The sequence below is a fragment of the Corvus brachyrhynchos genome, unplaced genomic scaffold, assembly GCF_000691975.1.
Source record: "Corvus brachyrhynchos isolate BGI_N302 unplaced genomic scaffold, ASM69197v1 scaffold307, whole genome shotgun sequence".
Classification (NCBI taxonomy): Eukaryota; Metazoa; Chordata; class Aves; order Passeriformes; family Corvidae; genus Corvus; species Corvus brachyrhynchos.
The window spans coordinates 2525275-2550580 of NW_008239288.1; the positions used below are offsets into that span (position 1 = coordinate 2525275).

Sequence of the window (25306 nt, forward strand, 5' to 3'; positions counted from 1 at the left end):
TGCTGTCCAAGTAGTAACTCAAAATTTTTCAAAAGCTTTGTAACAATTTCTTCTCACAATGTATAAGGTTCACGAGCATTTTGCCAAATTCAAACCCAAAACTCTTAACTGTTTTAGTGCTAAACTATGGTTCTCTAAACAGAAAGATAACTTAAGAAATGTCATATGAATAATTTGTTAGATTTGGGGGTAGGAATCATTCAGGTAAATTATTCTGTCTGACCTTAAAAATTCTAACGTATGCTAATAGCTGGATTATAAAAATGGAAAGTAGCATGGGCTCCCACTTTGAGATCTGATTTATCATTTTTATTGCATTTTCATTACCTAAACAGAATTCGAAACAGTATCTTCAAAACAGCACTTAAAGTTGATACGATCGGGCATAAAATCAAGCAAGGGCACATTTGGCAAGTATGTATTTGCCAGATTGACAGCAGTATTGTAAGCTTTCAGAATCAATAAGTTTTCTCACCACAGTTAAAGGAGAGATTAGTAATAAATCTGCAACTTAATGCAATAGCCATAATTGTAAGATGCAAACCTCCCCCTCCCTGCTCTATTAGCAGCAGATATCAACTGAAACAACCACCACAAAACAGGCAACGCACTTTATATTCTACTGTACACACAAAAACATTAAGGGAAATGAAAAAGGGTCTGAGAAAAGGAAAGGAAAAAAACCCCGAAACAGCCCAAACCACCCCATCGCCAGACACACATTAAGCTAGTTTGACAACACCATTGTTCAGCTGTCCCATTGTCAGACCAAAAGATGTATTCAATGCTACAATGTCTGCTAGCAAATAAACAAAAGACTACATTTTTCAAAGCGGGGTGCCAATTCCAGCGTAATTCTGTGTGTGTGTGTGTGTGCGTGTGTGCGTGTCTGCGTGTTGTGTGTCTCTGAAAAGAGTAGTGGATGCTGGCCCCCCGCTAAACCTGGGAGCATTATTAGAGAATAGATGTGTAATCCCACATTATAGGAGTATTTAGGTATTTTTAAAACATCTTCAAGCGGTACAGACTAGGTAAAGCATTAGTAACTATTTACATAGGCTAAGTGAAAATTAAAGTGGTATTTAGGGCACTAGCTCTAATATGGAGTCTCCCTGAGCTTTTTCCATGCTTATTCCATGCCCAGTGCATAATAATGAAGCAGGCAGAAATATTGCAAAGGAGGTGATAAAAGAAATACCAGCTCTCTTTTAAGGGGAAAAACAACAACAAAAAGAGAAAAGATAAATATATTTATTTTTCCCCTCCTTGCCCTCTCCGTACATTTGTCGTTATACAGAAATGTGCGACCTGAACTAGTGAAAAATGCTACTTGCACCCAGCAATGCCTGTCTTTTCCTTTAAATAGGGAAACTACTTAATACACAGCACGGTTATAGTTGCAGCGGGCCCAGGCAACTCGAATGCACGCGTTAAAACAAAGGAGACAACATACCTTAAAAGCAGCTCCTCATTTCTCATAGTAACAGCGGATTTGGGACAGCGCATGCTTTCTGCACCGATATTCTCAACAAAAGCCAGTTCAGAAGTGCGCTCAAACATCAATGCCACAGTAGCTACTCACTAATGGCTACTCTTTCTCTCTTTCTCTCTCTAGTCAGACGCTGAGTGGTGGAGCAAAGGGGCCCCTGCAGATTCACTAAGCAGAAATAATCCTCTCTGACAAGTTATGTTGTCTGGGCATATTTTACATTAATGCACTGTGCTGCCTATAGGGGTCTTGTTTGCATTCACTCTAGCCTAGCTGGTGTTAGCTCTCTTAATTACCATCCAAAAAAAAAAATTAGCAACATTCCCCCCTCCCCCATGAAAACAAAAATAATAATGTGTATGTATGTGTGTATATATATGTATATGCACATACATATCTCTATGTATAAAACTGAAAGAAAAAGGGGGGGAAATCTATGGGCAAATGAGGAAAAGCTTTCCCCCTCTGGAAAGATGCATGCTTGGTATGGATCTTTTGTTTGCCCTGCGAACTCAGTGAATACAGTGGCAAAGAGATGCTGTGGCTCGTGAGGCTTGTGCACTTTAAGGGAATTGGGTTAGAGGCTCTTTCTGGGGCTCTGGAGTCGCAGCTGGAGCTTTTGCTGTCTCCCTCCTTCCTTTCCCTGTTCAAGGCTGAGTGGCTTTATGGGACCTGCCAGCTCACATCAGAGGGACTGGGGAGTATTAATGCAGGCACCTGGGAATCCTCCTCAAGTTTTCAGTTTTCCTTGGCAATTTTAACCCCCCCAGAAAACAAGTCAAAAATCCCTCCAATTTTAACCCCTCCGAAACACAACTCGGTTACCAAGTAACTGAGTTTGCTTTAACCCAGACCCTTACGCTTGGCTTTGGCACAGTTCTCGCAGACAGGGAAGGATGTTGCATTATTCAATGATTTACTCACTTCCTATGTATGAAAGGAGCTATAGTGTGACACAGATTTCAGTGAAAGAGCCTCTTTGGCCCTATTTGGGAGATCTGCCATGTGATTTGTAGGAGCAGGTTGTGGTCTTCCCAGTTGCCAAGGTAGTCAAAGAGAGGTTTCTTTTCACATCTTGGTTTCAGCTTCTGCTGGGTAAATCTTTAAACTGTGCAGCTACTTTTGAGGAAGGAGAATGGTTGGCTTATTTTTTAAATTATTTTAATTTTTTTTAAATGTACATCAGACACTTGAGCAGGCACTTATTTAGTAGACTGAAAAAGTCAACAAGTCCTTGATGCTCTTTTCAGTCAAAAGCTTTTCTGCACCACTGTGGCAGTAAAATGCATCTTAAAAATGACTGTAATTTCCTCTTGGGTCAGGTTAATTTAAGGAGATGCAAAACTCAATAAACACGAATTGTCCAAAATTGACAACTTGTCAAAAAGTCCAGTCAGGCTAAAAATTGAGCTGGACTCCAAAATTTGAATTCAACTTTCATGGACTTTTGGCTATGTATGTGGCTGGTCTGATGCTCTTTTTCTACGCTATATACTACTGCCTTAAAATAGACTGCTACAATATCCTGATGCAGTGCAACTGCTGTTAATTCCTTAACAGAAGTTGGTATTTAGGGGCTTGATCTTTAAACTTGAGTCTGGGAATGAAGGCAAAGAGAGAGCAATCACCAGTATAAATACACTGGTAGCAAGATCTTGCCTTTCTGATGGCAGCTGTTAACTTCTATTAAGGTCATAAATTGTTTGCGGCAGAAACAATCCTTTTGTTCTACACTTCTCATTGAGCACTGTGAAACCTTGGGATTAGTTTCAGTCACTCTGATATAATATTTGTCAAATGACTAAAAGACAAATTAAAAAACAAACCTGGACATAATCTACTTTTAGTGGTGTAGAGAGAAAGACGGCAGCTTGGGAAACATGGGTATCATGAAGGACTGCAAGTCAAGGGAAGACAGGTTTCAATTTGCTTCCCTTTTCATCTGCAAAACATGACCGGGATTCTAGTTGCTCTTGCAATAAAAAATAATAAATCATTTTAATGATTAGCAAGTCAAACCAATTCCATGTTAAAATGTCATGCTCCAAGGTCAACTGAGACAACATAGCTTGTACTTCATGCTAAAAATATCTGAACAGTCATGGAAGGCGGCCAGGAAAATACTCAACCAACATGACAAATCCCATACCTCCTGCCCCAAATACTAAATCCATTACTACCATTTCAGGCATGGCCACCAGCACTCCAGATTTCAGCTCCTTTACTGTTCACCTCCAAATGACTTGTGCCCAGCAAAAGTCACCGTGGTGCCCGGGCTGCTCCAGAGCAGTCTCGGGCTGGTGAGGCTGATGTACGAGCAGCAGCAGCAAATACCAGGGTATGCTACAGAGTACACAGCTGAACGGGAAGTGTCAAACAGTCTGATGAACTGCTACAGTTTTCAAAAAATATGGCAAGGATCAGCATCTTAAGACACTACCAGCTGAGGGAACAAAGCTTTCTTTTCAGGCTGGAGCAGAATGGCTCACACAGAGCCCTTTGGTAGGGAATCAATGGGCTTCTGTTGGGCGGCTCCGCGCAGTTGCAAGTTCTTGATCATTTCTGCACTTAGAAAGAAGGAGGAGAAGCAGCAGCAGTAGGAGATAAAGTGAAGTATTATGGAAGGACTCATCTACCGCCAAAGGAATAAATAAAAAAAAAAGAAAAGAAAATCTACAAAGCAGTAACACAGACAGACAAAAAGAACCTACGCTTTCTATCACATGTAATGAAACGTCTGACAGAACAACATCTGCAGAGGGATCACAGCTGCTGAGGATGAGAGGGAATATGAGTATTATTTTTCAATTGTAAGATGTACTAAGCAGGAGTGCCTTTAAAATAATATGGCTGAAGGGAAGATTAAACCAGATGCACAGGGCTATCTGGCTTCATTCAGGATGAAAGTCCAGCTGTGGAGTTTAAATCCAACATTTAATATGAACATTGATTGTAGATTCATAACTGATATGCATATATTGCAGAATGCTCTGCACAAATTACATACAGTGGAAATTTAATAATTTCATTGCCCTGTATTTAATGGAAACCCAAGCCTTCCATGTATGGCCAATGAGTTTGCTAAACTAATTATGTAATGCTGCAAATCCTTGAAAGGCCACAGGAATAACAATCATTTACACAGGAAAATGATCAAAACTTCAGAGGTAAGCCAGTAACAACAACTAATTATACCAATTAAAAATATGCCTTCTGCTCTCTACTTCTAGTTCAAATTATTCCTTGACCATTCCATTTGCTTACAGCATTTAAAAAATATTGAGAAGCCCAAAACATAGTGATGTTTTGCTACACTAAAAAAGTGTTTCTACCAGCCAAGCGGCGGACTACATTTTGTGGCAAAGAAATGGTGGACAAGTGTCCAGGACAATGGACCAAAAATCTTGAGTGCAATCATGAGAGGAATAGAAAACCTTGATTCATGTCCCCATTTTACCAAGTGTCCCTGTGTCAGATCTCATGCAAACCAATTAACCTCTTGCTCACATCTCCATCTTTAAAATGAAAAAATCCAATAAACTCCAGAGCAGTGTGACCATAATACAGAACACTGCAAGATGCATAAATCAGTGCATTATTGTGGGTTGCACAAACATTTAAAATACGTCTTCTCCTCACAAGAGGCACTTGCAGTCTAAGTTGGTTATCTGCTGTTCTGTGCAGTTATTTAGGCTCAAATCACATTTTTTTTGTATAGGTGTGAAAAGCTACACTTTAATCTGATAGCATTTTACTGTTTTAGGTGGTTAAATCCCACCTTTGAAGCTGAGCAATTAGTCTAAGCTAGTCATCTAGGGTTTCTCTATTGTCACTGAGGGGAGATTAGTTATACTAAAGAGCATTACCACGTCTCTCCATTGACTACAAAGGGATTAGATCCCTAACTTTTAAATGCATATATTAGGCAAGACGAATCCCACCTAAGTGCCTAAAGCAAAGGTGAGAATTCCCATGTTCCTGTTTCAGCTTCACCAGCGTATATCTGTCCCTGTGCTCCACAGCACTGCCATTGCCCTGGGCACCCTGTGGCCGCTGTGAAAGTGCAGCTCAGACACCTTGAGCCTGCCTGGCACTTCCAGGTAGCTGCAACCTGCCTGCAGGATGTCTGTAACAATCAAGTTGTACATGGGCAAGACTGCCAGGTCTGAAACAGACTGGTCCAGAGGAGGGGCATGAAGATACTCAGAGGGCTGGAGCACTTCTCCTATGAGGACAGGCTGAGAGATCTGGAATTATTTCCTCCTGGAGAAGAGAAGGTTGAAGGAAGATCTTACAGAACCTTCCAGTGCCTGAGGGGGCCCACAAGAAATCTGGAGAGGGATTTTGAACAAGGGCATGTTGTGATGGGACAAGAGGGAATAGCTTTACACTGAGAGAGGGCAGGTTTAGATTAGCTATTAGGATGATATTCTTTCCTGTGAGGGTGGTGAGACACTGGAACAGGTTCCGCAGAGAAGCTGTGGCTGTCCCATCCCTTGAATTGTTGAGCTTGGATGAGGAAGAACCTGGTCTAGTGGAAGGTGTCCTTGCACATGGCAGAGTAGGATAATGATTTTTAAGGTCCTTTCCAACCCAAACCATTCTGTGATTCTGTGACCTATAATATGTTACACCTGTGCAAAATTTGAAGTAGAAAGGAAATTGGCCTCAGCTTCAGAAGTGGAGTCTTTCCAGCACGCTTTCAGAAAGCAGACAGTTCATTTAGGTATCTTCTCCTAAAATCTAGAAAAATGAGTAACTCATTGCCTGCAGCTTTTGTGTTATTGGAAACACAAACCCAGGTATTGTTAGAATAATTTTACTCTAGACCACTTAATTGGTGAATGTGAATAGCAAGGAATTGGCTGTAACTCAAAAGGCTGTATCTCATCAGGCTTTACCTCTGCTCTAATTGAAATTTTTGTTCATTTTTACCTAGAACAAATTATCACACTTTTGTCTCTGCTTCCTCTGTTGATTTTGGTTTTTGATTATACAGCCTTTAACATAGTTGCAGATGGGAGATCAGTTGTTGTCCTCAGCTCCAGCAATCTGACATCCAGGATACTATTTTTATCAGGAGAACAGAAACACTGTGACATTTGCTATTTGTATTATGCACATACATACAGGTGGAGAAGTTTCTTTGCTGTTCCAGGCTGTGAAAACACAAGTCACAGAGACTCAGTTTCTCACATCTAAGTATCTAAATACAATTTCATGGTGAAACCATATTGATCAGCTTTAGAGCCATTCATGCAGATGTGGACAGGTACTACCTCTGTATGCCTTGTGTGTTTTAAACATACTCACAGTATCTTTGTGCTCAGGATAAGGAAGGTTAGTTTCAAACTCTTGCAGTAGAGATACAACAAATCACTTTTTTTTTTTGGCAACAAAACCAGTCTAAAATTTGCCCCATCTCCTTTTGTCTGTTTTGGTAGATATTTTAGATTATATGCCTAGATTTTTTGTCTGAGTCATAGGGGTGGCAATTACTTACAGACTGTTGGTCTGCATGATGCAAAAGGTCTTTTCTAACCTTTTTCACTTGGGAGTATCCAAAGAGTATAATCAAAATTAAATAGCACAGACAGAAAACACAGGAGTACAAAATGTTGCATAAATGCTGAAGATTAGTACTTGGACATCAGGGGAATAAAAAGTTTTGCATTTAAAGTATATAGCAGGACCGGTACCCACTGCTTCTCTGTGATAGAAAAGGTGTGTGCTGCCTCCCTTGAGCATTCAGCAGCGCTGACTCTGCATCTCAGCATCTGGGAGACAGAAGGAACAATCCTTTCCTTTTTACCTAAAAGATGTGCTCCAGTGCTACTCCCACCCTTAACAAGGAAGGGGGCAAAACTCACAGCTTGTGCAGTTCAGAAATTCTAACAGAGAAATGCACTTCAGTGTATTTTTAAAAGACAATAAATCACTTGAAACAACTTACAACTGGCCAGGCTGTGGTTGCAGACATGGCTACTCTACAAAGGAAATAAAATATTTGGAAAGATCTACATGTCGTAAGAACATCTGGCCTGCAACTAAAGGGGAGGAGGAGAAAGCTGATCAAAAGAGTGAAGAGTAGCAGAAGAGGCAACAGAGCACCAGATCTGAGAGAAAGAGAGAGAAAAGGCAGAGAGAGAACAAACACAGCTGGTTACAGAACCATTTATTTTCTACTTTAATTTAAAATCTATTTAAAGCATAAGCAGAACCTGCTCTGTCTAAACAGGAATATCTTTATTTTGCACTTGTATTAATGCCAAGATCATGACTTTAATGATGTGGGATATCAAGGACCTTGTGTTCTTGGGAGCATAATGTAAAGAAAGTGAACTTGCACAATATATACAAATGTATAAGCTGTTTGTGTTAACACATATCAATGAACATGAAAAATGTTAATAATTACAGATGAGAATTTAATGGCTACTCATCCTCTTAAGCAAAAATTAGAAATAGAACCACATTTAACAGTTCTATTGAACCTATTTTAAAATGATCTTATGGTGCTCTACACAGAAGGTTCATTTCACACATCCATGAAATGCATCCAACAAGGAGGGATGAAAGTGGATATTTAAAAACAAGCTCTCACCAGAGAGAGTGATGCTGACCAGAAACTCACATGCAACTGAAAAAAGAGAAAGGAGTTTAATTTCTGGGATTCAGAATCTAGATGAGTGGATGCATCTACCAAGAGAACATTCGGCAATGAATGGGATGTAATAAGTGGACCTTACTCCTACCCTATCCAAGATGAAATATAGGCTTATGGGAAAAATCCTTCAACCCCCAAGTTTCCTGAAAAGGTAGGTAATATGGCATTGTCCTATATGGAAGGGAAACAAACTGAAAGTTGGATAATTCAAATCAGATTAATTGATCTTTGATTATAAATACTGGTTGAAAACTCTTGATTCATTATCTGATAATAGATTTTCTATTTAAAAATGCTCTGAAGGGAAGGAAATGTATCAGTTCTATAGAGTTGCCATAAAAATAAAACTAATAGCTACAAAATAATTTTTACTATTTTAAAAATGAATTAGCACAGACACTTGTTTCCTCAGCTCTTATCCTCACTAATTAGCTTTATGTCAAAGTTGAAAAATAAAATCACCACACTTTTTTAATACTTTAAACTCTCTACCTAACATCTTTTGTTCAAAGGATACTCTTCCTTCCTTTCTTTCTTTTTTGTCTTTAAAAATCTATTAGCATTGATTAAAATGAAAGAGCTGGGATATAAATCTTCAGTTAGATTTACAACACATTTGTCTTTGACCTTTCTCATGTCATCTGACACTTGACAGTTTTGTGCATGATGTTAAAAAATGACTAGTGATTTTTCGTGATTCTAAATGCCCAAACTCACAGAGTTTCGTAGGGCCTGTAATTCAGCGTCAAGATCTTGGTTTGTGGGAAGGAAGAAATAAATCAGATCCCCTGAAAACACCTAGGAGATGGATGCATTTCAAAACCTTTGGTGAAAATTCTCCACAAACTGAGAATCTAGGCTCAGGAGTTCCTTAAAATGTCAGAGCACAAATTTTTGAAGAAAGAGGTATCTTTAAAAAAAAAGTGTCTTTAGCAAAGATCTTTACGAGGAGATCGAGTGCACCCTCAGTAAGTTTGCAGATGACACTGTCAGATGGGAGTGTTGATCTGCTGGAGAGTAGAAAGGCAGAGCCTGGACAGGCTGGATCAGTGGGCTGAGGCCAATTGTTTGAGATTTGACCAGGCAAAGTGTGGGATTGTGCCCTTGGGTCACAACAACCCCACACAGTGCTACAGACTTGGGGAAGAGTGTCTGGAAAGCTGCCCAGTGGAAAAGGACCTGGGTTTGCTGGTTGAGAGTGGCTGAACATGAGCTGGAATGTGCCCAGGTGTCCAAGAAGACCAAGGGCATCCTGGCATGTGCCAGCAATAATGTGGCCAGCAGGACCAGGGCAGATTGTCCCCCTGTACTGGGCACTGGTGAGGCCACACCTTGAATCCTGGGTTCAGTTTTGGGCCCCTCATACAAGAAGGACGTTGAGGGAGTGGAGTGTGTCCAGAGAAGGGAACAGAGCTGGGGAAGGGTCTGGAGCACAAGTCCTATGGGGAGCAGCTGAGGGAGCTGGTGGTATTTACTATAGAGAAAAAGAGGTTCAGGGGTGACTTTCTCACTCTACAACTCCCTGACAGGAGGGTGAAGCCAGGTGGGGATGGGCTCTGCTCCCATGTAACAAGCAATAGGACAAGACAAAACAGTTTGTACCGGGGAGGTTTAGACTGGATATAGGAAAAACTTCTTCATGGGAAGGGTTATCAAGCATTGGAACTGGCTCCCCAGGGAAGTGGTAGAGTCACCATCCCTGGAGAGATTTAAAGGACATATAGATATGGGATTTGGGGACATGGTTTGGTAGTGGGCTTGGCAGTGCTGGCTTAATGCTTGGATTCAATGAACTTTTCCAACCTATATAATTCTATGATTCTAAAGTCAAATTTGCTTTATTAGTCTGCCATGCAACTAAAAAATTAAACATACATTTTTTTAATAGTGAGCTAACTAGGGAGTATTGCTTAAGAATATCTTGCCAAGATGGAGTGTCGAGATACCAAAACCTCGCTGAAGCAATGGGAGCAACACAAGGAGTCAGGTAAGTCCACTCACAGACACCTTTTTGCCATGGCAGGTAGGCTGTGCACAGTAGCTCGAATCTTTCAGTGGATGATGTAAATGTATCCTCAGCACAGAGGGAGAAAAGCTCAAGCAAAACTAAACTATCTCATAAAGATACGATCCCAGTTTGTGATCAAACTGGATCTTCATTCTGAGTCCCAAAGTGATGTGCTTTGCATTCCAAAACTCCTTGCATATCCAGTTCCTTCAGACATGCTTTGGCCATTTAAGATTGGGAACTTAACAAAAAAGCCCAAAAGTATAATCAATCTCCTTTGACTTCCAGTTCAATTCCAATTCAACCCACCATGGATCTCCCTCTGAGGAGGCAAGAAGCATAGGTGAACTAGGGTCAACCTCAGCATCTCAGCTGAGCATAAATAACTGGATGTGAGGCCTCTGTGTCTACTTTGTCAAAAAATTATTTTTCCAGAATAATATTTATGCAATGGCCACAGATATGGCAGTGGCATCCTGTCTTAAAATGGGCTGTGCAATGCTGCCCTTGGCTCTTTCTAACCCTGCTGCAGAAAAGATGTGTGTGAACTACAGATGGACAAGTTGCAGCTCCAAAGAGCCTTGAGAACGCCGTCTGTGAAATAACAGGAAATGCAAGAAACATACTCTCAGACACCTTCCACACCACACAAGTGATAAATGCTTTTCATTCAAAGAAAAAGGCCTAAGATCAGCCATGAACATTTTATGTACCACTTCAGCATAGCCAAACACCACCAGACTTCTTACCATCTCGTTTCCCATAACCAGATGCTCAGACAACATTTGTCAAAAACAATTTCTGTACCATCAGCAGTGGGTTTCTCACAACACTTACCATGTTACTCACATGACAGGCTCATGGAGCCTCAGGAGGATTTCTGAAATGAAATGGCGGCGGAGGGAATGGCTGGAGGTCTGAAGAGGCACACAATAAAATGAGTAATTTGACTGATCTCCATCCAGTAAGGAAATACTGAAAAGCTGCAGGGAGATCTGTGCTTTTGGGATACCTGGCTGTGTTCTTGAATTATTTGGCACAACCCATGGTCAGTGCATGCAGCCCTGTGGGGCCCTGTCCACGCTCTGCCAGACAGGGCCCTTCAGTGCTAGCAGAGTGCTTGGTGCTTCAGCAAAACCTGTGCTCTGATCCTTACAAGTGCCAAGAAGTCTGTTAAAGTGTTTATGTATTGCAACATTAAATGCTTGGTAAATTGCCACATCATTTTGTGCTTTCAATGCTCCCAAATCCACATCATTCATCTTTCTCCTGCAAGGCCAAGCCACGCCAAACTTGCTGAATGCACTTAGCTCCAAATTAACACCCTGTAAAAACAGTTCCTCCCTTCTTCTCAAATGCTGTTATATGTAAAATCTACACCCAAAGTTAATTTCTTGCTGACCTTGTGCTGATTAATGCAAATTAAATTACATGCTAATTGCCCCAAATGGTTTGCATGCAGCCCAGAAATCAGTTCTTTTTGATGGTGGTAAAACATATTTGTGATTTTTTACACAATGGTTACATTAAGTCATTGTTAGTCTTACAGCATCTTAAAAAGTCAGATAGTTTTCTGGCATCTTTTAGAAAGCAAGAAAAAAAAAAAAACCTAGAAAAAAACATTATTAAGTTCTGATCCAGTCTTGTAGAAACCTCACTTGTACCTCATGGGAGGAATTTTATGGCTCGTTCAGAGCTCAGACTCCAAGATGCATTTTACAAAACCTTGAGCCAGTTTTGTTAAACCCGTCATCCCTAATCCCCTTGTGCTTGTCAGCAGAGCACACAGGCACTTGATTTTGGACGTATGATTTGATAAGGGGTAGGGGAAAAAGGGAGGAAAACAGGGACTGCTATTTTAGATAGACCTCACAATATTCTTGCAATTTAAGAGAGAACAAGGAATATTTCAGTGACGCTGGTGATGCTGGGCAGAGAAGCTCTTAGAAAGGGTTTGTGTGTTGTGTTCCAGGGTATCAAGGTTGTTTTGGTACCAAGTCGAAATCCCAGTCATCAGATCTGATGTTTGATGGTTTTCTGGGGCTCTGGTTGGCATTTGGCAGGGGGATCAAATGCAACAGCTTAGACCCTCAGCAGTCCCAGGAGTGGCTGACATCTACACTACAAATACATTTTGCATTTACATCCAGCAGTGGGGATAAAAAGTAAAATTTGATTGATGTCATGAGGAAGCTAGGGAAAAAAAGAACCCCAGTTATGGTGTTCTCCAAGAGAACAGTGTCCTCTTCACAGGCTCTGATATGAGTTGTCACATTCCACTCCATAATTTATCCCAAAGTAGGTATACAAGGTTATGCCCATTTTATAGAAGAAATGTGAAAATAGATTGCCCACATGCAGAATGAGGCAGGGCTGAAAACTGATTTTGCTGAGAGAAGATGAAAGCACTCACCTGAACACTCAAGTCTAAGGAGGATTTAAGCCCTCTCTGTCCTATCCATGGGCAATGCATGCCCAGACCATAAAAGCACAGACCAGCTACTCCACATGCTCCCAGCCACAAAGAACATCCTTAGCTTGACAACAGAACATGAGACGTGGCAGTAAACAGCCCAACTTCCACAATATCGAGGCTATGAACATTAGATCATAGCAAGGACAAGGGAGGCTAAAGACACACACCATGGTTATTCCTATTCTACTCATCCAAGGAATGATCAAGTAGGACAAACTGATAAAAGATGACATATATGTGGCAAACCTTAATGGATCTGACATCTAAGAATATTCACTCACTTTTTTTGGTAGTCTTTTCCATTATTGTTCCAATTTTGATACAATTTCTCCCTTCCTTCCCTAATACCCGTGTCCCTGTTTGACATAATTTTGGTAGCAAGTCTCCTCCTTTCTTAGATGTTCTTGACTTTGTCTTCTATTAGAAGCTGAGGCTGCCAAAATCCCTGCCCCCTGCACTAAAGAGAGTACAATTCACTTGATTTAAACTATGAATTCAAAGAAGCTTAATATGCAATACCTGTGCAATTCTCCTCAATTCAGAGATGAAAGTGTGGCCACCACCACCAAGAGCTCTGCTCCACAGCACCAACCCTAAGGGGTCTGTACTGTTGAGTAATAAAAGTATTCCCTCTCCAAAGTGTCTCCTGAGCAGAGATTGTCTTGTCACACTCTGTTAAATTATGTGTGATGGGTCTGTCTCTAGGATTACTCTGTAGAAGAGACAGCTTGGAGGCTGCCAGATTCATTAAACATCTTCAGTGGGACTTCATGGGGGCCTTTCACTTACCCTGAACAAACAACAAACACACCCTTTGTGCTCAAGAACAAAGGGAGTTTTTGCACTTTTGTTTGATGTCAGTCACAACTGGAGATTAAAGCTTCTGCTCTGTGGATTTCAAAGTTGTCTCCCCCCTCCAAAGCTGCTCCTCTCGCTTTTTGCTAGGCACTTCAAAAAGGTTTACAGCTATAAAAACCCAAACGGAACAATATTAATAACAATCAGCTTCAGAAACACTACGTATTTTTGGCATTTGAGTGCATTTCACTCATAGATACGACTGAGAAAACAAAGTGCAGGAATAATATATGCAGGAACTCTGTTATTCTTAATCACATTGAATCAGGGACTGGAAAACTGTATTTGTAAAAAGGAATTTCTGTGTTAAGATTGAAGCATGGTAGGCTCTGACCCACTGAAAAAAGATTCATCCCTTCTGAATCGGGATTTGAGGAATAACTGTTTTTGTTTTCCTAGCAAAGGATGCAAATGGGGAAATGTATTAAGACCCCACAAAACCCAAGTCATGGCTTCTGTTAATGCCTCCAAGCTCTGATGAGAGTCAGAGATGGATGATCACTAGCATATCCTACAGATGGCTTAATTTTGGATGCCATTTCTGATCTGTGCAGTATGTACCTGTCGCTGAACATCCATCTTTCACAAAAAGTATCCTAAACTAAGCAGGAAGATGTTTAGGGAAAGCTTACACCTCTTGTCATCTCAGGGACAGCCCAACAAACATTCCCATCTAACAGAGGAACTTCAGCAACAGTCCACCACCCTCATGTGTCATATCTAAAGGGATACAAGGAGATATCTAAAGGGAAACAAGGAGAGCTGCTATGAAAGGTGAAAAAACAAGAATAGGTATTGTCCAATCTGGGAAAGAACAAATCACATCAGGAAACCAAAAGAACTCTTTGGAATGAACACCCAAAATTAATCCTTTGACTGTATAGGAACCTCTTTCTCACCTCTGGTCTTTAATGCTTAATAATTTTTAGAAGTAGCCACAGGAGCGAGTGACTGATGGAAAATGCCTTTCAAAGCAAAGGACTAAGTGTTTCTAAAGTTTATCTGGGCAAGAAAGTGCACATTTTACCTCTCCTGGATCTAAAGCCTCTTTAAGGACTGCATGAGTATTATTTTATGGTTCTTATAATTTTACCATCATCCATCAGTAAGGAAAAAAGCCTCTGCTTCCCACCTAAAACAACAGATTTTATGAAACATGGTTTGTTGTTTTTTTACCCCTCAAGTCATCTTTCTATACTGCCTTTGAACTAGGTGCCTGTTCAATCTTCTAGATCTTTCTCACATTGACACCACACCTCCTTTATATTTATTTCTTAGAGAAGTTGAGCCATATGACTTGTTACACACTTTTAACCAGATGCCAGAGTATGGCTGATCAGAAAACATATAAAGATGTGTGCAGTGATTTAAAATATGCCAAACAAGAGGTTAATAGAAGCACCTGTGGATTTGATTTCCCATTTGAAGCCCTTTCTGTTCCAGTCACGTTTAGAAGTGTTGAAACTGTAAAAAAATTTTGATATTTAGAACTTCTTCTGGGGCCTTACTTTTTCAAGAAATGCCATAGGAAACTTTATAAAGCTGAGTGATTAGGGAATGATTGGAAAAATCCTATGAGGGCATGATTTTTGCTTGCCTGTTCTCGCACTGGTCCATCTGATGGCACCCAAGTATCTTATGTACAGCATATGGATTTTCTGATTATGCTTTATAAAAATAAGGCTACAAAACATATTTAAAGTTCTTCATTTTTGATTATTTAAGATAATAATAAATATAAAATTATTAAATATATTAATTTACTAAATAGGAAGAATTAATTTATTATATATATTAATTAATTTATTTAAATATAAATTTAACAATTAATCAGAGGCCCACCTTAGTTCAGTTGTTTAGTAGTTCCAGTACGAAATGATCTAATTATCACAAGCAGCAGTAAACATGGATAAATCCTCGATTTTGTGTCAGCATACTCTCCTTTGGACATAAATTATGCAGAAAGCCTCACCAAAAGTTATGAGCTGATGTGTATTGGTAGCACAGTGCTGTAATGCGCAGCAGCCCCATCATTAATATTAGGCTTGCTTTAAATAATGAAACAAAAATAAAAATGTTTCCCAGAGGACACAAACCATAAAGATGTAAAGTCAGAGTGTAGGCAAGAAAACAAGTTGTGTAGTTCAGAGCATCTTCATAAGCATTAAGCAAGCAGCCAGGGGATGTACTCGAGGGGTTTCTATTCCACAGGAGCTTTCCCATTCACTTCTGTGTAGTTTAATATTGGAGTTGATCATATTGAAGTTCAGTTCATTGGTACAATCTAAGGCAATTTTACAGTATGCAGGTCACTCTCATGCTGCAGAATTCTTACTGTACCAGAGTGTCTTAATCTCCTTTCTCCAGCTCATAAAACTACAGTGGGAGGGAGAGAGGGAAAGATTCTGCTTAGAAATGGGGACAGCTGTTATAGGTATGGGGTTAGGAAATGTCCCTGGACCCAAGCTGCCCACTGACGGCAATTCAGGGAAGGGAGACAGCAAGTGGAAGGAAAAAATGGGAACACACACAGAGTGAGGGTCATATCCTGACCAGTCAGGATGAAGCCAGGGAGGGTACACATATCTGGTAGGACAGAAATGCTCAGAGACCCCACCATTTAAATGCTTGCTGAGGTGGAAGTACAGGAGTGCCAGTAGAGATATTTTGCAAGAAGTTTTCCGAGATCATGTATGACTTCTCTCATCAGCTTCGTCAGCTCTCATTGTTTCTACCCCACTGCACTGCTAACCCATGAGCACAGGATACTCACACAGAATAGATGAGAGCTGGCACCCCAAGTTCTGTGTATCACCAATGCTTGGGTGGCCTTCAAGGTTGGCCAGGTGACTGTCCCCCTAGGCTGAAGTGCCTGTGGCTAGAGGGTGTCCAACTGCTCTCTGTTTTATCAGGTCTCAGGGCTGGAAAGAAAACCTTGCCAAGTTTATGTGCTTGGATTGAGGCACACTGCAAGGAAATAGGGAGACAACAGCACAGCATGGAAAATCCAATCCTTGGCCTTAGTGCCAGGCAGGATAAAAGGCATCCTATGCTTTTCCAGAGTCTGAAATTCATACACCAGAGATCACTTCAAGAAGTCAAAGGGTTGTGGGCTCAAGGAAAGGGTTATCTAACATTTCATAATAGTAAAAGAATCTATTCCATATTCTGCCTAGCACAGTTCAACTTTGCTTCATTGCAAAATTCTTTGAAGCCCTTGACCTCTGCTTTCTGAAACAGAAGAAGAGTAGGCAAACATACATTCAAAACAGATTATGATATTCAGCTGCTCCTAGAAAATTCTCTATGCAGCAGCAGTTGATCAAATTATTTTCATTATATCATTTGGTCACAAAGAATAGTGACATAATTAGGGAGCTAAATAGCAACAGTTTCCTTCTGGTAAATTTGCTGTAGCTAATTTTGTTAATAGGACTGATAATTGTTTTACGCTTGTTCGATATGTTAAGTTTACCTAATACTAAAACCAATCAGAAACTTTAAATTAATTTTTGTTTCATTTCCAAAGGAACCAATGTCATTATTAATCATGAAAGGAGTGCCGAGTCAGAGGATGATAAATCTCCTTTGGGCTTATTTGACTTTCATATTTATGGTTTGGATAAGGTTATTACGAAGGAATTTTCAAGAAATGATTGAGGAGGAGAGTGAGCTAGGAAATACTATGCTTGGAAGCTGTGCTACTATCAGCTCCAGGAAAATGCACGCAACCAGTCTGATTTCTTTAAGTTCTGCAGACTTAAGCGTGGCGAAAGTGTTCAAAACAAAACAAACTGCTCAGACTGCCAGGCTGCAGAGCTCTAAGATGTGCAATTTTCAAACCAATATGCTCAAGAGTGTATTTACAAGAAAGCAGGAGAGGAGATCTGGGCCACAGAACTGATGGGATTTTGCGTGCCTGGCACTGGTAAGTTTGCTTTTAGAGCATTTTGAAAAACATTCGCTCACACTACTGTTGCTTTTGTTGCATTTCTAGCTTCACTGCAAAAAATTTACCAGGCAGCAGCTATTTTAGCTACACTTCTACAAGTGACTCTGTGGTAATGCAGTGAAATCTCCTGGATAAATGTGTCCAGTTTTCACAAAGCCAGTGCTGCCCACATCGCTTTTTACATGCTTTGACAGGATAAGGTCAATGCCCATCGGCTCTGCGAGGAGTGGAGGATGTCACTGGCATTGCTGCTGTCACCCTAACGTTCCCACTCGGCTTTGGGAGTGGCAGTCCTTGGTCCCTGTGCCGAGGAGCTGCACGCTCACCCACTCACCATTAACTCCATTCTTTAAGAGACAGCACAAGCAGTGCTCTCAGTTTAAGTGCACTACTGGATTTTACTATTGCCTTGAAAGGGAAAACACATGGCATGTTATACTGGGATGTCGATAATTGGATTTTTTTCCTAGAACTCATCATGCTTTCTGCTGAAAAAAGGTTTTTAATAAAACCTGAAAGCAAATCATGCTTGAATGTGGATCTGAATTCTGCCTGTATCTTTCTTTGGTTATTGAAGTAATCTCCCAACTTTAAGATCCATGAAGTGTGTAGCAAGTTCTCTTCTCCATCCGTCCCACTTGAACACTGTACGCACAGAAACAAAGCAACAAAACCCAGACACCCCCTCAACAGAGTCTGTTACAACTGCCTGCCATCAAACCAGCTTTCAGCAACCTGGTTGGTGGGTGGTGTCCTTGCCCATGGCAGGAGGGTTGGAACTAAATGATCTTTAAGGTCCCTTACAACAACAAACCATTCTGTGATTCCACCTTTCTATGAAGCACCAAATAAATGTTTTCTGAACATATATAATGGAACACATTTCACTGATAAAATAACAGAACGTAAATTATATTAAAATAGAAAAAAAAAAATCATCAGGAGTCTTACAAAACCATCCTTTGTCTTTTCTCGTATCTTTTAAGAGACAAACCTATCAAAGAAAAATGTTATGATAATGTATTACCATGCTGAGTTAATTGTCAGTTGCAAGTTACTTAAGTGTACCTTAATGATATGTTTAAAGCCTTATTTTCAACTCTAATAGCTATTAATGGTAGCAAGAGAAAATGAAACCAATTTTCCCTAACTTAAAGTGGAGCTCTATTAAGCATAAGTGAACAAAATTCTAAATATAACAAATTCTTTAGGTATTTCAGCTAATGGGAACACACACTGTCCATATTTCAGTCTAGCTACATACTACTTCCCAGCAGCACTTACATAGAATCATGCAGTATCAAGCACGTCAATGTCACAGAAGTTGGATTCGTTTCTTCAAATGCTATGAAATCATTCCCAAAGACCAAAATGGCTGAAGGGAGAATGAAATTCCCAGAGGATTAGTTCAAAAATGAAAACCCAAGGAGACATTAAACCTGGTTTTGAAGGATTCCTTTCTCCACAGACAGAGAACAGAGTTTTACAGGTAGTTGACTTTATAGACACAAAGACAAATATAGCTTAAAATTCCTAATAGCATTCAGAACATCCAGAGTCTAGGAACTCATTAAAGAAATATTTTTGGGTGCCACAAAGTCCATCCCCAAATAATTTCTATTTATTTCAATTGCTCTGCTACACTCTTCTATCTGCTTCCAGACAAATGAGTGGGTTTTGCTTGTCTTGTGTGATTTAAAAGAATATTACAGTCTTGAATCATTTTTTATTCCATAAGTTGAGCAATATGACAAATTTAAGACAGAAAAATCATCAACCTAGCTGGACCTTCTGTCCTGAAAAAGCCATGGGTGTGAACAACTAATTGCAAGGTGCTTGCACATTTTTCTACAAAAGATGTTCTTTCCTAACTCATAAATCAAAATAATTAAGATGGAACCTTTTCAATGGGAAATGGCACAGATGACAGCATGACATCTTCTGCACTATCCCATGCTGGTCTTTCAAACCTGATAATTTTATTAAAGTATTTAAGTGTCCAATAATTTCATAATAAAACACACAGGGAAAATTGTTAGTAATGTGAAAATCGGCCCTTGCCAGTCATTACAGGTTCAGCAACTTTCCTTTACATGACAAAAAAAAAATTTTGTACTTTCATTACTGATTTTCTTCTTGCATTAGCACTTCTGAAACAGGCCTGTGAAACCTAATTCCCCCTATTCCATTTTCATTAAGAAAAAAAATTGCAAGTCATCTTCTGTACCTTGGGAGCAAGGTACTCGTTAGGAAAAGCTGTTTCACTCAATCATCAGGTTTCAATATTCTTAAATTAAGCTACTCCTAAATCTTACCTCTATATACTTCACTTCAGTAAAATCACTCAAAAGAGGGAGATTTTTAATGCCAGAGATGCTGCAATGTTAAATCTTTGTGACTATTCTGTTGTGCAAGATCCCAGAAATGGGGTACAAACCTCCCAGATGACAGCACATGCTTTTGTTTATGGATTATTAAGGCTCAATTAGGTTTTTTTTTTCCCTTTTATGGCATTTAAAATCAACCATCATATAGAAACAGATAAGCTTGATAACCAGATGTCTCTACATGTATACATCTGGAAGAACATACGTGTAGTTGTTTGTTGCTGCCCTCTAAACAAATAACACAAATAGAAACCCATGGTAGAGTCCCTCTCTTACTTTTCCAAAAAACCTCCAAAGAGAAGGTGAACTCCCCTGAAACTGAACAATCCTACCATGTGCATATGGTAGGAGGCAACACATGCTGGAGGCAATGGTGACTGGATGAAAGAATAAATAATGAATGTGATTCCTAGAAGTAGGGCCATACCCATAGTTTGTTTTTTTTTATTGGGAATAGAACTCTGTTATTTTTCCCATGTAAAAGAGGGAAACATTCTTGATATATATGCTCCCAGTATTCATTAAGATTAATGAAGTAGATAGTAGTCAAGCAAGACTTCCAGCATTAGCTGCCAAATTGCCCTCCTTTTTGTAAGGAAGGTCTCACCTGAGCAAGGATTTGAAACTTGGATGTTCACATTAAAAAATCTGATGGTTTTTCTAACCAAGTTTTTCAGGTCCATTTGGACTCTTGCTGGTGTGAGGCTACGAAAAAAATGGATCAAAGTTCAAATGTTCTTTCCTATGGAAGCCTTTAGTAAAAGGAGTGTGATTTATACAATTTCAAGACAAAGCAGCGTTCACACTCACTACTGCTATTATTTAAACCCTTGCCAAAAAAGCTGCAGATTTTCACTCGTGAAGTGAAAGAACAGAAGAGAGGAAGGAGGAAATGTTATGCTATGTAAACAAATACTCTACCTGAAGGGGAATAAAAAAAGCACCAAAACTGCAGTCAAATATTTACACTTGTGAAGATTCAGGCAAAACATCAAATCAAGCTGTACTGTTAAGAGCCCTGTTCTCTTCCTTTCTTTTTTTTTTTTTTCTTTTTTTGTTTCCTTTTGTATGTCCTTTCTTGCTGCTCCTCTTTGCAGTGAGAGCTGCAAAGAAAGATCATCTACAAAGTCACAGAGATGGAGCTGATGACTGGCTGTGGACTCACACCAAAGTGTTTGGCATCCTAGGTCTTTGTTTTCTTTCTTGTGTGTTTTATAAACGGATTTAATTATTTGGGAAGCCTCATCCTTCCTTTAAAGTAAATAGTTTGTAAGATCTAATTTTTTTCATTGATTTTTGTTTTGTGTGGAAAACTAAGTCCCAAGCCTTTGGAGGTATGTCAGGTTGTATTTCAAGTAGACATTTAGTGCAGAAAAGGTCTGGAGTGAAGGTCCCCAAAATACTACAGAGTGTTCTTAAGTTCATTCTGTAAAGTGTCTGTGTGTCTGATAATCACAGTAACACAAACACTCTCCTGCTGGAGTCTGTGTCTACCACCTAACTTCAGAGTAATTGCTCCTCAGCTGGGGGGAAAAAAATGAAGCAAACAACACGGTATTATTATTATTATTTTAACACAGAGGCATTAAAATCAATATTTCATAATGATATCAAACAGTTCTTGACAGAGGGTTATACTCCTCTTGACCAAACCAGCAGCAGTATTTTAAAATGGCCAAAAGAATTTGTTTTAAATATGTTTTGGGGAAATAAAAGAATAAACAAGTATTTCCAATTGTTTTCCATCACAATCTATTTATTTTCCTTATCACTTCTATTTTTAAAAACATCACCAAATAATTAAAACATTCAAAAGCATATATTTAGAAGACTGTCACATAGAGGACGACATCTTACAGAAAAGAACTTCTCTGTATATACAGATAATTGAGAGTTTCCATACCACCACATCTGTCTGTGTGTTTTACTCTGAAACAAAAACTAATTTCATAATAAGCAACTAGAAACAAGTTTCAGTGGGTCACACTTAAACCCCTTTCATCTCTCACCAAATCAGTCACTTGCTTCAAAAAATACTTAATTGCCAAAACAAAACCATTAGTAATGTCAAACAAAGCATTGTCTGTCCACACTCTCCTTCTGGTGCATCAGCATTCATCTGCCTGTCTCACAGATTTTCAGATGCTCTGACTGTCCCCTCCTGTTAAAGATCAATGAAAGCATCAATCCCTCAGAAGATCTGAAAAATCTGAAAAATTAGGGCTTCAATTGGGCAGCCCTAATTAGTGGATACTTCTTAAATATTGGGCATTTCAAAAGTTTCACAGGAGCTGTGTCCACAGTTGCCACACTTGAGTATTTTTTTTTTTTTTTTTACTTTTTATGTTTTAGTATAGGAGAACTAGCAGCTTTACCAGCACTAGAGAACTTAAGGATGAAATGGCTATCAGTGCTGCTCTGCATAGAAGAGCTGCAGACATAGACTGATCTATTTTTTTTGCAACATAATAGATGGGATTTTCCATAGAGCCCCAAGAGGCACGAAAGCAAACCAGGAGCAGTGACACCAGCTGCCCTACACAGCGCACACAAGTGCTCACAGCAGACATCTTGCGCCATGCACATTGTCTGGCCTAAAATCTGAATCCTTGCCCCGCACCATCGTCAGATATACCTATGGCAGAAGCTCAACACCCCAGATTCCTCTTTGCAGAGAAAGGGAGGCCACTGTCCCTCTTCTGTCTGCAGTAAGGAAAAGGTTAGTAGATTTTATTTCATGTTGCCTTGAATAAACCCACTCCTAGAAAGGGCACCAGCACAATTTGAAAGTCACATGGGCAAAGTCCTGTGAGCTTCCCTATGAGCCCTGCAAAGTAGAAAACCCTATTTGGCACTGAAATATATATGGGCATTGTTCCCACTCACACACATATCACCTCTGTGTTCCAGACATCATGTGCAGGGAGCTGAATATAGGTGTAAATTCTTTCCTACAGCTGCTTTATATTCCAGAGAGACATAAAAAAGACTTTAATGTAGAAGATAATCACCCTTCTCATTCCCACACTTGTGTGCATGTTATGTGAACAAACTCCTGAGAAAAACGTGTTATGGATGCTTTAAGTGTTGAGCAGCTTTACTGTTACCCATAAAGCAGCTTTACACCAGTGTCAGTGATTTTCTTTGGTATATTAGTTTTATTATTGTAGCCCCCATTGTCCTCATGCACAAGGATCACCTTAAGGACCAAAGAGGCTACAGTCTTCCTTAATTATATCAGTATAAATAAGATCAGAATTTTGTTCTGTTGCTTCATTTCCCAGTGCACTCTTAGTGTCGGTTTAGGTAACTTTTCAAGTGATTCTTCCACAATGAAATTCCATGGATTTATTTAAGTTCAGTATGTTTTAATATTATACTTTCAAGAAAGGAGCAAGCCTGTTTCCTCTGGTGGGGTTTATTTTGTAGTGAATGGGCACTCTTTAACACCTTTTTTGGGAACACAGACAGTGGGTTCAGTGCAGCCTCAGCAAGTTTGCTCACAACACAGAGCTGTGTGGTGGAATTGACACACTGAAGGGAAGAGATATCATCCAGAGGGACCTGGATGGGCTTGAGGGATGGAACTGTGCAAACCTCATGATGTTCAACAAGGCCAGTGCACCTGGGTCAGGGCAATCCCAAGTACAACCACAGGCTGGTCAGAGAATGGATTGAGAGCAGCCCTGAGGAGAAATTGGGGGTGTTGGGGGACAAGAAGCTCAACATGACCCAGCGAGGTGTGCTCACAGCCCAGAAAGCCAAATGTGTCCTGGGCTGAATAAAGAGAAATATGGCCAGCAGGTCGAGGGAGGTGATTCTTCCCCTCTACTCTGGTAGGGTCCGGCCCTGGAAGAACAACACATCTCATGTTCCCAAAAAGGACAAGTCCAGAGGAGGCCATGAAGATGATCATGATGCTGGAGCACCTCTCCTATGAAGAAAGGCTCAAAGAATTGGCATTCTTGAGTCTGGAGAAGAGAAGGCTCCGCGGAGACTTTACAGCACCTTCCAGAACTTAAAGGGAGTCTATAAGAGAGCTGGAGAAGGATTTTTTACAAGGGCGTGAAGTGACAGGACATGGGTCAATGGCTTCAAACTAACAGAGGACAGATTTAGATTAGATATTAGGAAGAAATTCTTTACTGTGAGGGTATTGAGGCACCGGCACAGGTTGCTCCAAGAAGTTGTAAATGTGCTATCCTTGGAAGTGTTCAAGGCCAGGTTGGATGGGACTTGGAGCAACCTGGGATAGTGGAAGGTGTCCCTGGCCATGGCAGGGGTTGGGAACTAAATGATCTCAAAGGTTCCTTCCAACTCAAAATATTCAGTGGTTCTATGAATTACAACAATGTAATAAATGCAAAACTTTCACTTTCTGTGGAAAAAGCCCCAAACAAATAAACCAAACAAACATTCCTTCCCTGAAAGCTCAGTTCCTCATCTCAAACCCCAGAATTTATATTCCCCCAACTATTCAAATTTTATCCAGGTATCCAGATACTTCACTACCCATGAAACCTAAGGGAAATTATACAGTGATTGGCTTCACAGTTATTGCAATTTGACATTGTGCTTTTCAACCTCCAGGGTCTCAATTCTTATTTGAATTACACAGATTAGGTATAGTGGCACTAGTGAAATCACTGTCAATTTATAGAGATGTTAAACTGTGAACAGATTCTGCCTCAAACCCAACTAGTACAGAGACATGACCGCGTCAGTGGAGGCTGAACCTCTACTTGTACACTATTGTTATTTGGTGGACTAAATTGCTTTCAAATTGCAAAAACTCTGTTTTTAATTTTATTAATTTAGATGGATGTAAACATTTAGGCAGTAAAGAGACATTTGAATCATTAATATTCTCCATTTGCTTATAATCGTATTAAGAAGGAGCATTAGATCTTTTGAAGCTGCTCTGAAGTGAAAGAAGAGTTATATATGTAATGCATCATCAAACCTGATGGTTTATATAATGCAGCTACTCATTTCTTCAAATTATCATGAAGTTAAAAAAAAAACAAAACAGTCCATCTCCACTTTTTACTACCTGTCTTAACTGCTTAATACTTTCAGTAGTCATTCGCTAGATCTTCTCATTCCTACCTGCAGCAGTGAGGAGCAAAGCAGCCTATATTAATCTCATTCAGGCATCTCTTACTGCCACTTATGTAACTGCATTCTAGACAAGCAAAAGGGTTTTGGAGTCTGAAAGTCATCAATATCTCATTTTTATCTGTGCTCCAGACATGAGGAGCATCACTATGTAGGGCTAAGAATAAAACCAGCATGAGAAATAACAATCTGGCCTTTGATCTGTTGCAAACTCTTCTCTGCTGCAAGGCCTGATTTTTGCTGTAATTCTAAAAATAGGTCTAGGAAGCATGAACCCCAATTAGATAGCTAAAACAAAACCCAACAAAAAACCTAAAAAAAAAACAACCCCAAAAAACCACCAACGGAAAA

General features: G+C 39.8%; 1 protein-coding gene across 8 annotated transcripts in view; it reads right to left on the bottom strand.

Moving 5' to 3' along the window:
* The window catches only part of CELF2 (CUGBP, Elav-like family member 2), a 549582-nt gene that overhangs the window by 258935 nt on the left and 265341 nt on the right, over positions 1-25306 (bottom strand). For 2 of the 8 annotated variants that reach the window (XM_017740368.1, XM_017740363.1), the window contains exon 1: positions 1454-1677. The exons of 3 other annotated variants lie outside the window; for them this stretch is intronic. In XM_017740368.1, the coding sequence (XP_017595857.1) occupies positions 1454-1560 (107 nt within the window). In that variant the 5' untranslated portion in view covers positions 1561-1677. Of the gene's footprint in view, positions 1-1453; positions 1680-25306 lie in introns of those variants that run through there. 3 more of the 8 variants (XM_017740362.1, XM_017740365.1, XM_017740367.1) reach the window with 3 other exon arrangements.